This window comes from Eimeria acervulina, genomic scaffold, assembly GCF_000499425.1.
Source record: "Eimeria acervulina Houghton genomic scaffold, Eah_scaff7, whole genome shotgun sequence".
Classification (NCBI taxonomy): domain Eukaryota; phylum Apicomplexa; class Conoidasida; order Eucoccidiorida; family Eimeriidae; genus Eimeria; species Eimeria acervulina.
This window is the reverse complement of record NW_013549647.1, coordinates 168490-184033: the sequence shown is the minus strand read 5'-3', so window position 1 is coordinate 184033 and position 15544 is coordinate 168490. Positions and strand designations below refer to the sequence as shown.

At 46.3% G+C, this 15544-nt stretch overlaps 3 protein-coding genes across 3 annotated transcripts; 1 reads left to right on the top strand and 2 right to left on the bottom strand.

The window, feature by feature from the left end:
- Positions 1-2046: 2046 nt before the first annotated feature.
- On the bottom strand, positions 2047-7115 carry EAH_00002360 (hypothetical protein, conserved; the record flags this gene model as incomplete). The annotated part of the gene is made up of 8 exons (XM_013394655.1): positions 2047-2092; positions 2994-3068; positions 3430-3594; positions 4139-4347; positions 4574-4660; positions 4848-4981; positions 5287-6051; positions 6644-7115. 8 exons carry the CDS (start codon positions 7113-7115, stop codon positions 2047-2049), a joined length of 1953 nt encoding a protein of 650 aa, XP_013250109.1.
- Positions 7116-8409: 1294 nt separating this feature from the next.
- EAH_00002350 (Anamorsin homolog, related) lies at positions 8410-10097 on the top strand (the record flags this gene model as incomplete). Its single annotated transcript, XM_013394654.1, has 5 exons — positions 8410-8496; positions 8764-8920; positions 9130-9266; positions 9418-9463; positions 9913-10097. 5 exons carry the CDS (start codon positions 8410-8412, stop codon positions 10095-10097), a joined length of 612 nt encoding a protein of 203 aa, XP_013250108.1.
- A 1394-nt stretch (positions 10098-11491) lies between these two features.
- Positions 11492-14766, bottom strand: EAH_00002340 (sulfate adenylyltransferas-adenylylsulfate kinase, putative; the record flags this gene model as incomplete). The annotated part of the gene is made up of 7 exons (XM_013394653.1): positions 11492-11748; positions 11905-12035; positions 12237-12431; positions 12553-12939; positions 13133-13878; positions 14195-14360; positions 14597-14766. The coding sequence occupies 7 exons, from the start codon at positions 14764-14766 to the stop codon at positions 11492-11494; spliced, it is 2052 nt and encodes a 683-aa protein (XP_013250107.1).
- Between the last annotated feature and the right edge of the window lie 778 nt (positions 14767-15544).

The following is a 15544-nucleotide window of genomic DNA, read 5'->3' as shown; positions in this document are numbered from 1 at the left end:
GCAAAACAAACAAAAGTGCGAAAACGAACAAACGCCCAAAGGCCTTCGTATGGGTTCTGATTTCCGGTGTACGTACACCTGAAGCAACTGCTAATGCATGCATACAAATTCACTCAGCTGTGCCCGCCATATACACCCGAAACACATCATAAGTAAGCATGCATGCATGCATGCAATAAGGTGCATGCGCATTCATCACCTGAAACCGTTTGCAAAATGCAGATTGAGGTGTACGTACACCCCAATGATGGCAGTGTACGTACATGCACACCAGAAGAGAGGCAGTGTACGTACGCCTGAAGAGAGGCAATGTACGTGCATCTGAAGGAATGCATTGCGCATACACCTGGAGGAATGCGGTGTATGCACTGCTGAAGAAAGGCAGTGAGTGTACGTACACATCCAACGTTGCAGTGTACATACACCTCAAACCTTTCAGTGCTACTCCAACTCCACAGGCGCCGGCATTTCGATTTCGTCTTCTCTCGGTGACAGTTGCTGCTCCAAATGCCGCACAAATCAGCACAAAACAAGCAAACAAACAGCATAAATATGAATACACTTCTCAGGTGTACGTACACCTCACAGCAACACAAAAAAGAATCTGCACTCACCTCCAAAACTTTGAATTTCTTTGGCGGGCAGAAGTCCCAGCAAAGCTGCAAAATGAAAAAAGAAAAAGAAAGTAAAAACAATAAATAAAAAGAGATAAAATGAAGTAAATAAAACCATATAGAACGCTTGAGGCTCGTGTGTATGTTGTTGTCTGTATCTATTGCTGCTGCGCATTGCTGTTCCTGTCTATTATTATTTTTCTCTCTATTAACGTTTGCTTCTCGCTCTCCGTTCTTAATTCTTCTCCTATTGTTTGTTTTTGTCTCCTCTTTATCTTTCTTGATTGCTTCTGTCTCTGCTGCTGTTCCTTCTGTTTGTGTTGCTGCTTGTTTATACATCTCTGCTGCTGCTGCTGTTGCGCAACAGCACCATCAGCAGCATCACTATCATTTGCCGCAGTACATTAGCAGCAGCATTAGCAGCAGCATCAGCAACAGCAGCATTAGCACTATCAGCACCAGCAGCATTAGCAGCAATATTAGCAGCACCATGAGCAGCAGCATTAACAGCATTAACACCAACAACAACAACAGCAGCAGCAGCAGCAAAGAGTAGTAGTAGCTTACTGCAGCGAGTACAGCGAAGTCTGCGAGGTTATCGAAAAGAACATAAACCCACTCATCCCAGGACAGCAGTTGTTCATAGATTGGCCCCAAAAACGTCACTTTGAAAAACACTGAAAAAACCGGCTTCAGCAAAAACCCGAAAAATAACCAACGAAAACGCCTGCAAATACGCAGTGTACGTACACCGCAAATCTTCAGTATAAAGTATAGAATCATTCATTTAAAACGTAAAATAAAATAATGAGTGATGTTTTATATCATTTATAAGCAACAGGTACACACAAATATACATAAACAGATGCATCTACATGCTATTAATATATATAATTATATAATAGTACGGCCTCACGCAATAGGCAATTATATGCACATATATATATATATATATATATATATATATATAGTATATATACGACAAATATAAACGAACGAATACCGAGAAACAAACATATGCAAGCAAAGATAAACAAACAGAGATAAACAAACAAACAAGCAAGAACATAGGTAAACAAGCAAACGGAGACAGCATTCAAAGATAAGCGCGCAGAGAGACGCATAGCAGAAAACAAAGAGGAAGAAAACCCTCAACAAGCAGCAATGATGGCGAATACACACAACACACTCAAGAAGCTAACACCTAAACCCTAAACCCTCACTGGTATGCTGCGAGCTTTGGGTAATACTCAGCAACAGCGGGAGACAACGTCGAGTCCGCTATTTGGTTCTGTTGAGAGACAAACAAAACAAGCAATTAAACAAGCAAACGATTAAAGAAGCAAACAAATAAATAATAAAGAAACAAAGAAAGAAATAAAAAGAAGCAACAGCCCTACATGCAGCAAGACGATGTTCGAATGGACAGCAATTAGCACTCGCACATAACCCGCAGCGTGGAAAATATATCGGGTTTCCTGCAAACAAATGCAGAAAAAACAAACAAAAAAATTATATATCGACATCCATACATAATAAATCTTCAGGTGTACGTACACCTCAATCCTTCAAGTGAAAAGACAAACAAAACAAAAATAAAAATACAGAAAAACAAAGAAAAAATAAATACAAGCAACACAAAAAAACCATCAGAAAACAACAGCCCTTAACGTGTCTACGAAGGCAGCCACTGCCAACGCAGTTCAGGGTTTAGGGTTTAGGGTTTAGGGTTTAGGGTTTAGGGTTTGTTTGCCTGAAATCCGCCCAGCAGCACTTCAAAGATTCCCAAGTACAGCGAAATGACAGCCAGCCCCGCAATAAATTGAACTTCCAATCGCGTCAGAGTCGGACGCACAATACGAAATCCTAAGCATTAATAAATAATAATATATAATAAACAATAATTAATAATAAATAATAATAAACAAATAATAATACAAAATAATAAATAATAAATAGTAGTAAAGAGTAATGAGTAATATCATAAACAAGAATCAATAATAATAAACAAGAAACAAAAGACTAACAAAGAGCAGCAAACGATATATTTTATAATAATAGTACAGAGACACATGCAAGCGAATAATAATAATGATAATGAGATGCATGCAAACGAATAATAATAAAGAGATGCATGCAAACGAATAATAATAAAGAGATGCATGCAAACGAATAATAATATAAAGAAGAGAGCAAACAAACACCAGAGAGATTATCTTATAAATTGAGTTTCATGTCTTTGTTTGTTTGCGGTTTTCGATGTATTTATAACTGTTTGTTTTTATATGTATTTTATTTGCTTTTACTTATGCAAATGTATTAACTCTATATTATTTAATTATACTTTCTCTCTTCTTGTTAATCAAACAGCAGCAGCACCCACCCAAAGAGACAAAGATAAAGACAAGCAGCTGCACCACATCTTGCAGTTTCCGCATCAACCGAGAGGCCACCCTGAGACAAAGCCTAAACCCTAAACCCTAAACCCTAAACCCTTGCCTGGCCTTAAGGCTCTGAACCCCAACCTCACAACCACGTAGCAACCCTAAAACCCTAAACCCCAAAACCCAAGACCCTAAACCCTAAAACCCTAAACCCTACTCCCCAAACCCTAAACCGCAAACCCTAAACCGCACGCCCTTGACCCGAAAGTGTAACCCCAAATCCCAGCACCTAAACCCTAAACCCTAACCCGTAAAGCCTAAACCCTAAACCCTCATCCCTAAACCTGACCGCTAAACCCTGAGCCGGTGACCCTAAACCCTAAACCCTCACCCCGAAACCCAACGTGTAAACCCTAAACCCTAAACCCTACCACAGGGCGGCCGGGCGTTTTCCTGATGCCTGTACAGCTGCTGCCTGTCTCCAATCGAGACCGAATGCAAGCGCAGTTAGAAAGAAATTGCAGATAAACAACAAGCAAACAAACAAATTGCGGCCCCGCCACCAACTCAACTGACACCCGCACAACACCAACGCCCTAAGCACAAACAAACCCCAAAACAAAACCCTAAAAAGAAAATAAATAATTAAAATTAAATAAAATGTGAAGGATTGACACAAGCATGAACAACAAACAGAAACGCTTACACAAAGAAACACAAATTGTAAAAATAAACAAAGAAAGCAAATTAAAAAAGAGGAAACAAACAAACACAAACAACGCGAAAATAAAGAACCAACAAACCCTAAACCCTAAACCCTAAACCCTAAACGCTCAATCTTTGCAGGGCGCTAGCAGATGCAAATGAATATGCAACGAAGCAAAGCCCTCACAAGGCACTTCCCGTGTCGTTAGGGTTTAGGCTTAAGGGTTTAGGGTTTAGGGTTTGTGTTTTGACTAGGGTTTATATTTTGCGGGTTGGCTGATGTTCAGCGTGTGGTTTATTAGGGTTTATGAGATGCCTAAGGTTTAGGGTTTGTGGTGAATATAGGGTTTTCCGGTGTATGTAGGGTTTCGGGTGTATCTAGAGTTTAAATTTTGCGTTTCTTGCAGGGTTTAGGGTTTAGGGTTTAGGGTTTACGCGAGTAGGTTGAGGGCCATGAGGAAGGCGGTGGTTTGGGGTAAGTACTGTTGATCAAGCGAGAGGTGTTGCTGATTTGGATTATAGAAAGAAACAAAACCCTGAAGCTTTAAATCTACACTGTCTGCATTGAGAAGCAGCAAAGCGTAGCGGTCTTTGCGAGGAAGTGAAAAAGAAAGCTGCAAACGAGGGCCCGTGAAAGGAACTCTCTGCACCCCCATATACACACAAACATATAAATATATATATATATATATATATAAAGATTTAAATATATTAACGTTTAAACATTTAATCATGCAAATCCATGCAGATGCATGCATGCAAATCCATGCAGATGCATGCATGATACGGCCCAGCTAAACCCTAAACCCTAAACCCTAAACCCTAAACCCTAAACCCTTAAGCCTAAACCCTAGTTCGTAGGTGAGTTACCAGCATAGAAGGGACGTAGCTGTTCAACACCAAGCCGTCTTCAGCTGTAAACGAAGGCAGCCAACTCTCATGAGTGTCCAAAAAGTACTGCACGAAACCCCAAACCCTAAACCCTAAACCCTAACCCTAAACCCTAAGCCATCAAGCATTCGTCCCGACCCCAAACCCTCGACTCGAGGCGATTGATGCTCAACACGAAACCCAAACCTTCAACTTCAAACTTCACGCCTAAACCCTAAACCCTAAACCCTAAACCCTAAATCCTAGAACTTACAAGTTGGGCGTGATCTAGCAGCAACAGGAAAGTGTTGTTAACAGTGTTCACAAGACCCTCAAGCTCTTCTCCTTCCGCTGGGGACAGCTGCCTCGCTTCTGCTGCATCTGCTGTTCCTGCTGCTTCTGCTGCGGCTGCATCCACCACAACATCAAGCCCGCCCATTCGCCAAACCCTAAACCCTAAACCCTAAACCCTAAACCTTAGAACCTAAACCTAAGGTGACGACCTCGAACTTTACAGCCTCCTCCCCGTGGGGGCGAAGTGGTTCCCTTAAAAAGCAGTCTTATTCCCACTTACGGGTTTAGGGTTTAGTGTTTAGGGTTTAGGGTTTAGTGTTTAGGGTTTAGGGTTTAGGGTTTGGTGTGCATACGAGGGTTTGTTTCTTCTCCATTCCAATCTGGGCAGCCAAGCGGTCCTCTTTGAATTTGTTTATTACAATCTCTTCTTCTTTCAAGACGAGAAGCAGGTGCTCCTGAAGCTTCCGCAGCTGAGGCTTCTGCTGCTGCTGCTGCTGCTGCAGCTGCAGCTGCTTCTGCTGCTGGTGCTGGTGCTGACGAGGCCTGATCGTTAGCTGCTGCTGCTGGAGCAGCAGCAGCAGCACCAGCAGCAGCGGCGCGCGGTTGTGAGAATGAAGAAGAGAGAGAAGACAGCAGCAGAGCGGGCATAATAGTGTTCGCCGCAGGTGAAGGCTCATCTTGCTGCTGCGGCTCCTCCTCCTGCTGCTGCTGCTGCTCCTGCTCCTGCTGCTCCTGCTGCTGAGAAGAAAAGAAGTAAGAAAGGCGGCGCCCTGCGTGAACCAGCAGCGGGAAGGTAGACGCGAGAGCAGCAAGCGGTTCGTCTGCTGCATCCATATGCAGCAGCATCGAAGTTGAACGGCTCGCAACGTCTCCCTCTCTGCTGCTGCTGCTGCTGCTGCTGTTGCTGCTGCTGCTGCTGCTGCTGCTGTTGCTGCTGCTGCTGTGCCGTTCCTCTGCGTAACGGAAGGGAGGCTGCCGCTGCTTCTGCTGGTGCTCTTTATATGCCGCGTAGCTGCTGTCTTCTGCTGCTGCACTATTTGCTTCAGGGCTTCCTGCTGCACTTGCTGCTGCACTTGCTACTGCTGCAGCAGGAAGCAAACGAGGAGCTCTCGCAAACCTCGGCGCGGTTGAAGGCATGCTATTCTTGTAGTCTCCCGGCAGCAGCTGCAAGTCTATTGTCACCACTCCTGCACGCAAACCCTAAACCCTAAACCCTAAACCCTAGTACGACATACGCAGAGCAGCAGCAGCAGAAGCACGCAGCTCCTACAGCACCACCAGCAACGATAACACCAGCGGCAGCAACAGCAGCAACAGCAACAGTCAGAATAGCCGCAGCAGCAGTAATTGCAGCAGCAGCAACGCCGGCGGAAGCAACAAGAGCAGCAGCAGCACCAGGCAAAGCGACAGCAGCAGAACTAGAACCACCGCAACCACACCACAAGCAGCAACAGCAGCAACAGCAGCAGCAGAACCAGCAGCAACAGCATCACCAGTAACAGCACCTGCAGCGGCAACGGCATAAACAGCAGCACCAACAGCAACGGCAGCACCAACAGCAACCGCAGCAATAGCAAAAGCAGCAACAGCAACAGCAGCAACAGCAACAGCAACAACCGCATCACCAGCAGCAGCAAGAGCAACAGCAGCAGCAACCGCATCATCATCATCATCAGCAGCAGCAGCAGCAGCAGCATTTCTTGCCTCCTTTCTCCATTCCTACGTGAGGAACATCTTTGGGCGGAAGTTGCGAGTTAACAAGATAAGGTACCCGACAGAGAGGCAGCATTCTTATCATTTGCTGCCGTTCTGCTGCTGCTGCTGCTGCTGAAGCAATCGCCGCCTCCAGCCCTTCTCGAGCGTCGATCTCGCACACTATTGCACTCGCCAGCTGCTGCTGCTGCAGCAGCAGCGGCTGCAGCAGCAGCAGTAGCAGCAGCAACGCCCTCGGAGGCACAGACGGCATATGGGCTCTGTACTTCCAGGAGAGACGGCAGCAGATGCTGCTGTTGCTGCTGCTGCTGGTGCTGCTGTTCCTGTTTGTGCTGCTGCTGCTGGGGTTGTTGTTAGCGCGATGATTTGCAGCAACAAGGGGTGTCTGCATGCGTCTGCTGCGTGTGGCAGCAGCTGAGGGTTGCAGGACCATCTTGACGGATTCAGAAGCAGCAGCAGCAGCGTGTGCTGCTGTATTCTTGCTGCCGTTGCTGCTGCTGCTTCTGCTGCTGCGATTGCTGCTGCTGTGTTGCATTTTCATGACTGCTGTCTGAGCGGGCAGGGGCCCCCAGGGGGCCCCTGGGGCCCCTCGTAGGATGGAGGGGGGCAGAGGAGTCGAAGAGGTTTGCAAGACGTCAATATACTCCAAAGAGGAGCTGCTGCTGCTGCTGCTGCTATGGTGTTGTTGTTGCTGCTGCTGCTGCTGCTGATGGTCTATGGGGCCCCCTTTAAGAGAAACACCAGCGAGTCAATACAACGCTGCGGTGTAGAGGGTAAGAAACGAAGTAGGATATGTTTTTTATTGTTAGCGAATGAAAATTCAGAGAAAGAACAAAGAAAACAAGAAAGATTTCTCAGGGTCTCATATTGCTGCTGCTTCTCCTCTCTCTTGCTGCTGCTCCTCCTCTTGCTGCTGCTGCTGCTGCTGCTGCTGCAGTAATGGGGCTTATTCGTGTTGTAGAAGTGAAGGAGTTGTTTCTTCGGTGTTTGTTTTGAAGTCTTTATTAGTATTTTCTTTTTTCTTTAATTTCTTTGTTTTGTTTCAGTCGATTTACTCCCTTCTTTTTTATCATCTCCAATAGTCCGTCTGCATCGACTGCTGTCTGCTGAATTCTTTCTTTTAGGGTTCTTGTATATTTAATCTTTTGAGGCGAGAGGAAACGAAATAAATAAATAAACCGGAGTTTAATTGGGGTTGAATTGGAGTGTACAGACACCCGAATTTCTTGTGCTTGGGTTGTTACGTCTGTTGTATGTCTGTTATTTTTCTGTTTTAGCCTTCTAACGGTTGGTATTTATCTGCTTCCCTTGCTTTATTTATATTTGTTTGATTTCTCTTTCTTTATTTTTGCTATTCCTGATGAGTTCTTCCTCTCCTTTGCTGCTGCTTGGCGGTCAAACCCCCGCAGCAGAGTTGCTGCTGCGCGAAGCAGCTGGGGGCGTAGAGGCACCTTCTGTACTATCTCTTTCTGTCTTTCTGCAAAACAAAGAGGAGGCGCCTGCTTCTAATCAACGGAGTATCATTTGGGTGGCTTTAGATGCAGCAGAAGCAACACTTTTTGCTGCTGCTGCTGCTGAACACCTGCTGCAGCAGCTGCAAACCAACGGAATCCTCGCCCTAGCAGTAGAAGGAGCAGCAGCAGCACAAGTAAGCAAATAATATCATTAATTCAGTTGTGTTGTCTTCGCCTCTTTGGGATGGATTGAAGTGTACAGACACCCTAACTACTTGGGGGGGATATGGCGGGTCCTCTGCCGCTGCCAATGCTGAGCCTCTGCTGCTGCTGCTGCTGCTGCTGCAGGTTTTTGCTGCTGCAAGCCGTAACTGTATGTACGCTGGGTTCTTGGAACTGCGAAGAGAGGAGTGGCCTGAGCCCCTCGTGAAGGCAGCTGCGAAGAGGGAAGATGTCTGTGTGGTGAGTCTCCGGTTTAACCCTCGTAAACCCTAAACCCTAAACCCTAAGCGTCTGTTCTGTGTTCTCAGTGCGTGTGCGCGGTTTCCGTGGACGTCCGTCAACCATTTCCTCTACACGGGATAACTGTTGTTTCGGGTTCAGGGTTTAGGGTTATTAGGGTTGGTTTGTGTGTGCTTGCGTTGCACTTCATTTGCTCTTGTATTCGTTCTTCTTTCTTTTCTCTTCTTGTTGATTCTTTTGTTTTCTTTTTTGCATTTGTTGTTTCAGGGAGTCTGGAGGAAGCCCCCCTGGGCCGTGGGGGCTTCCGCCCCTATCGGTGCATCTGTAGCAGCAGCAGCAGGAACAGCAGCAGGAGCAGCAGGAAGTCTGATTGATGAAGATTCTCTCGTAGACCCCAAGGAGACGTACACCCCGCTGGGCAAGGGTTAGCAGCCACCGGCAGTCCTTGCGCCTCTTTCCTCCCTAAACCCTAAACCCTAAACCCTTAATCCAAACAAACTGTAAACACCTCTTCTCCCTCCCTTACGGCGAAGGCTTTGGAATTGAGCTCGCCGGGCTTGGGGGTTTGCACCTAAGGGTCTAGGGTTTAGGGTTTAGGGTTTAGGGTTTATTGTTGGGTGTTGTTTGTATCAGGGCGTAGTGACTGCGCGTCTCGCCCTCGTGCATGTGCAAACTGCACGTGCGGGCGGAAGGAGATGGAGGAGAAAGCAGAAAAGGAAGCATTTAAAAAACAACTGGAGACAGGGGCTGTTCGCAGCTCCTGTGGCAATGTGAGTAAAGCTGAGCAGACACCCGAGTTGCAGCTGCGTATTGCGCTCCGTTATCTCTCTAAGCAGCAGCTATCTGTATGTACACCCCAACCCAGAGAGGCTGCACTCTACGGTCTTTTGTCCTTTCGATTTGTTGCATTTTTGTTTTCAGTGTTACCTGGGCGATGCCTTCAGATGCGCAGGCTGTCCTTATAGAGGTAAAGCGACGCACTTCCTATATTTATAAACTAAACACATACATAAGCGTATATGTATATATGTGCACATATATATATGCTATTCGCGTGTTTATATCATATGTATATATATATATATATACCTCGGATCTATACGTGTGTGTGTGTGAACTATGTATACAAACATACATATGTATATATATTGGTAGCAATTGCATATATGTGTATATATTACGACATACAGAGTGCATTTTGTTTGATATTTGTATTATGTAATTGGATCTGCACTTTACGTCATTGGAGGAGCAAGAAGGAGATAATGACGGGGGAAATCGAACTCCCAACTTCCTTATTATTAGTGTTGCTGTTCATTGGAGAGTAAAGCGCTTGAACCCTGAGCCTAAAGCCCCTGAGGCGTTAAACCCTAAACCCGAACTCGCGAATTGTCTGTCTTTGTTTGCTTGCTGCAGGGCTCCCCGCCTTTCGCCCTGGGGAGAAGGTGGACCTCTCTGCTGAGGGAAGGGCTGGCGCTGCTGCTGCTTTAGCTGCTGCTGCTGCTGCTGCACAGACACCTGGAGACGCCGCAGCTGCAGGCATTACAGTGGCGAAAGGCACCAACAAAGTTGTTCTTTCTTCTCTCGATGATGACCTTTAAAGAGGACGTGTACTTGCCTGCTCCAGCAGCTGTCTGTACACGTAGAGGAGTGGATTTCGTTTCTTAATCAGCTTATCTGGAGGCGTGAGTTGTTTGTTTTTGTCAAACAAACACTGGAAGCCTCTGCTGATATCTCAGCTGTACGTAGGGCGTCTGTAGTCGATTCTTTGTGTTGAACCCAAAGCCAATGTAGATATATTATAGTTTGAAGCCTCTCACCATTTTGAACCGATTGCTCTGCTTGATGCTCAGCAATTACTAGACGGGACTTGTGGGGGCTCAGCTCCGGCTGAGCCACTGTTCACAGGCACAGTAGACGGCAGCAGCAGCTGCTGCTCCGCTGCAGCAGTTTTCGTTTCAATTCAAAGCCACGTCTCTGTGTGTGGCTAGCTCGTACTTCGCAGAGAGGGGCTGCCCTCCAAGCTTGGCTAGCTGAGGGCGGCTAGAGCGCTGAGAGTGGCGCTCTGTTCTTCTCTGTGGAACTTACGCAGAAGCGAAAGCATGCAATTTTGTTTTGCAGCTGAGACCAACGGGTTGTCTGCTTGCTGTTCGTTTGTGGTTTGCATTGTTTGCTTTTAGAGCTTGTTGTGCATGCGCTGAGCAATAGTTCTGTTTTGCTGTTAAGCCGTGTGGAGGAACTGAGATGAAAAACGCCTGAGGGTGAAACTGTTTTGGGAAAGTCCACAACTTAGCGAAATTCAAAACAAATGAAGAAAAAGTATTTTCACGAGTTTGTTTACTTGTCGCGAAAACAGTTACTTGTCTTTAAGCTGCAGCTTTTGCATACAGCAGAAACAGGCAGAGGAGCCTCCGTCGGTGTTCAAGAGGCTTTCCCTTAGAATTGGGAGGCCTTTGAAATCAAATGTGAAATTAATATGAATGATATGAATTGAATAGTTAATTGGATTCAAATGCGAAGTGAATTCACGTGAAATGAATTCATACATGAAATGAATCTACACATGAAGTACGTTCAAGCATGAAATGAATTCAAACACGAAATAAACTCAAACACGAAGAGAAAAGAGCATAGAAGAACACGAAATGAATTCAAAAATGAATTGCATTTCTGTTGGCGGATATATTTGCCTTGAGTGACGCTTCAACGCATAATACGCTGCAATATTCAAGGCATATTCCATTGAATAAAATTCGATCGCGTGTACAGTCTTGCACCAAGGCATTTAGCTTTTGGTGTTTGAATTCACTTCAGGTTCGTTTGAATACCTTATCAAACAAACGTGAAATGAATTCAACCATGAGAGAAATGGTGTTTGAAATGAATTCAAACAGACTTGAACTGAATTCAAACATCATATGGATTGAAGCATGGAATGAATTCAGAAAAATACAAAATGAATTCGAACATAAAATGCTTATACTTTGTTGGCGTTTTAGCAGCACTTGCTTAGCGGGGGGGCTTCTACCACATATCCCTGCTCCTTCAGATATTGATGTACTTGCGCTACTTTGTCTTTAATATCGGAACTGGAATCGATCGTCAGTTCGGGGTGCTGCGGCGCCTCATAAGGGTCAGAGACGCCTGTGAATTGTTTTATTATGCCTTGTCTTGCTTTCTTGTACAAGTGCTTTATATCGCGTTCCTCGCACACTGACAGCGGCGTGCAAACGTACACCTCAACGTACACCCCTGAACATCACCAAGCATTCAGAACGCAGCCGATGAAAGTCAAATAAACAAACAAACAACTGCAAGACGTGCATCGACAGAGAAAAGGAAATAAAGTAAGCGAGGAGGGGGGTTTTATCCCCCCCTCTTGCCCCGGCCCGCGCAATTGCTACGCACCTCCTTCTTGCTCAATGAGCTTCCTGTTGAATTCCCTGTCGCAGGTGTACGGAGCAATGTTTGCTACAATGCAAATACCCCCGTGTTTCGTAATTTCGCTGGCGATATATCCGATACGCCGCACGTTTGTGCTGTTCACAAAAAGGGAGATATACAGAGGGCTCTCAAGTTGTGAAGGGTTTAAAAGGAGACAACAGAAAGGAAGCACAAACCCAACCCTAAGCCCTAAACTTCGAAGCGTTAAACCCGAGAGTAACAAATGTGCAGATTATTTTCTCATTAATGTTTGAACTTTCCTGCGGTCCTCCCGACTGAATCCGAGGCCTTTAGACAGATGTTGGCGCACGACATCGGCATCAAGAAGAGTTATTTTGCGTCTTTCATTACGGTTCTCGAGAATAGCTGCCTCCAGAGCATTTGCAAGAGTACTCTTCCCTGCAATCAATGTACAACAGCAAACAAACGCTCCCCTTGTGGTGTTTCTCTTGTCGCTGCTGCTGCCGCCGCGGCGTAGGAACAGCTTTGAACTGACAAGCAGCACCGAGGAGAAGCAACAGCCACCAGCAGCAGAAAGAAGGATCACAGATTCCAACAACAACCATATGAAGAAACCCATAGGCAGTAGCAGCAACAGCAGCAGCAGCGGACTGCTGCCAGATTGTTGCTGCAGTTTGCTGCTGCAGCGGCGTCTGGCGCGAACCTGAACATGGCAAGCCAGTAAAATAGACGCAAAGCCCTCTTTCGTGGTTTTGCTTGTAGAACTGCTGGAGCTCATCGATAACTCTGGTAAAGGAAAACCATCCGGGAATTGGCATTCTCGTAGTGAGGCGTTTTCGGAACTCCGTTCCTGAAATAGAATGAACTTCAACGTTGGGATTTTGCCGCTTAATTTCTTCAAGACGGCCTGCAGGTATAAACCCTCCGTGCTCCTCCCCTACATAAAGCATTTCCTCTCCAAAGATTGGCGTTATGCCGAGTTTAGATGCAACAGAGGCTAGCAGCTTGTGGGCGTCATACGGGCCGTAGAAAGGAGTTCTGCAGAACAATAGAGCAAAAGGACATCGTTCTTTTCCCATACTTCAGCGCTGAAACGGAAAACCTGAGGTCGCGAAATAGAGGGAGGAAGGGAACGGAATCGAATTTATCCCCCAGAACGTGTTCCGGCACTGCTCACACACACGCGAACATGCACAAATGCATGTATGCATGCATACATTAATGCACTCACCCGTCTTGCTTTCTCGTTGAAGGTCCTGCGTGATCTCTGCCAACGATGAAGTGGGTGCATCCGTAATTCTTTCGAATGCGTGCATGCAGAACGCATTCTCTGGGGCCTGCCATTCTCATGGCAAGAGGAATGAGTACGAGCATCGCGTTGCTAGACTGATCATCTCCTCCTGTCGCTTCCCCTCTCCAAGTGGTGGAGGCGCCTGAGGCAGGCTGCTGAGTGCGAGGAGGGCTGCGGTTGGGGGTGCTGGCTGAGGTGGGGCAGAGGTGAGGGAATTTGCAGTCAGGGTCTTGTTCAAAATAGCGAATTACGTGTTCGTAGCAGCGAGTGCGGAGGTAATAAGGAACATCTCCCGGTTGTGTAGGCCCAACGACAGGCGTGAGAAGCAGCATAGGGCGTTTCTTCTCTGTTGCTGCTGCCGTTTGAAGCGCGTGTTTAATGAGCTCGTAGTGACTCCTGTGAAGGGGGTTTCTCGTCTGAAACCCAACGACGACATCGTAGTTCCTGTCTTTGATGGTTTGTTTGCAAACTGCTGGCGCCATGCGGTAGTGTTCGAAGTTGAAGTGTACAATGGGATTCACAGGGGTGATCTTTCCTCCTACGTAATAACAGTCGGAGTGATGATCGCGGAGATACTTCACGTACGGGTGGTTGTAGTCGGTGGTTCCCAATACCTTTTGCATTTCCTCTTCCAAGTCCGGCAAATAAACACTCTCCACGTCTAGTTGAGCAATGACGGTTCCCACCTGTAAATATGCAATCAAAAATACAGCACATACAGCGAATCCTGGGGGCTACTCAGCCAAAGAAGATGAACGGAGGTGCTCTCAACAGAGGCATTATGCATAGAGCCATTAGAATTGGGAGCATGACTATTGGAGCTTCGATTTACAGAGTTACCATCAATTCAGGTTATCGTTCAAGCGGAACGAAAGATGAACATAGATACAACGCGGAACCGAAACGGGCAATTCCCATATATACATATATGTATATATATACATATATATATATATATATGTATATATGCATATGCATATATCTATCTGCGTGCGTACTCACCACGTCTCGCAGCATCATACGGCCTTGGCTGTTGCTGACAGAAGGCGCTGAACTCATCCAATAAACATTTGTGGCTGCCGTTTCCCCGCAACAGGCCTTGGGAATGGCGAGCACAATAGGCAATGAAAACACTTCGCCATTTGTCAGCGTCATGGAGTTCAAGACACTTTGCACAACATCGCAACAAAAAGAAATAAATACGCAAGTGAGTAAACGAACAAGCATACAAGGAAACAGGCAAGCAGACAGGCAACTAACTGGGGATAGTTTTTCTTATTCTACCCCTGAAGTGGCAACACGTGTGTATAGGAATGTGGAGTGACGAAGGATTTCCTCTGAAGAAAGAAGATGCATAGCGGTGTTTCACGGCATATTCTGCTCAGTGTGTCCTCCTCTGCCTACCTCTGGTAATCGGAAAGACCCATAAAACCCTGGAGAGGAGCGAAGGCTCCACTAATTATCATTTCAAGGTCGCACATCTGACGCTCGTTCACCGTCCAGTCCGACGGCAGCGCCACGGCAACCGAAACCGCGCCACCACGTGGGGCCGCGTTATCTGCAGAAGACGGCATTGTAGGGTTTTGAAGCAAAAAAAAGAATGGTTTCGACTATGATATATACTTTTAATGATGATTGAAAAAAATGAAGCTCAAATGGAGGAAACGGAAGCAGGTTTCACTGGGCGGGAGACAGAAGGGAGGCGAGCACTTCCCTTGCAGGAAGATTTTGAGGTGTTTAGTGAAAGGCGTTAGTATAGGAGGAGAAGAATAAGCGTTAGAGCTCCATTAAGTCGGGACTTTTGCTTCCGCTATTTGGAGGAAACTTTTCTCTTGTTGTTTACGGAGAAGTGAAGGAAAGGCGAAGACGCCGACGACACACGCGGGCAGCCTGTCCGGGAGACAACAGCTCAGCCGTCTCGCTGCACCCCGATGCTTGCAGTCTGCAGCCTGTTAACCAGCAAAATTTTCCGGAATTGTCAGAAAAACAGAAGCAAACTCTCTATTTTAAAGAATTATCAAATTTTCCCCATCCCCTTGCCAATGCGTTCGACGCCCACACCATTTTATTCTGCATAGACTCCCCACCGAATTGAGCGACGCACACCGGCTCGAATAGTGACACACGCCTGAGTCGTAGTGACTCCACCCCATCAGTTACAATCTATGAAGACACAATTAATAATCATAAACGGGTGAATCGCAAGAAAAGGTTGCGGTTAACAGCCCTCTTGCTGGTCCATCCCAAGCGGCTGGTTTGTGCGTTGCCAGCCAGAAGCGGACCAGGCTGTGGCATGTGGAGAGGCCAGATGTGGATTTTGGGCGAAGTAACCAGTCTTTTGTGTTTATTTTG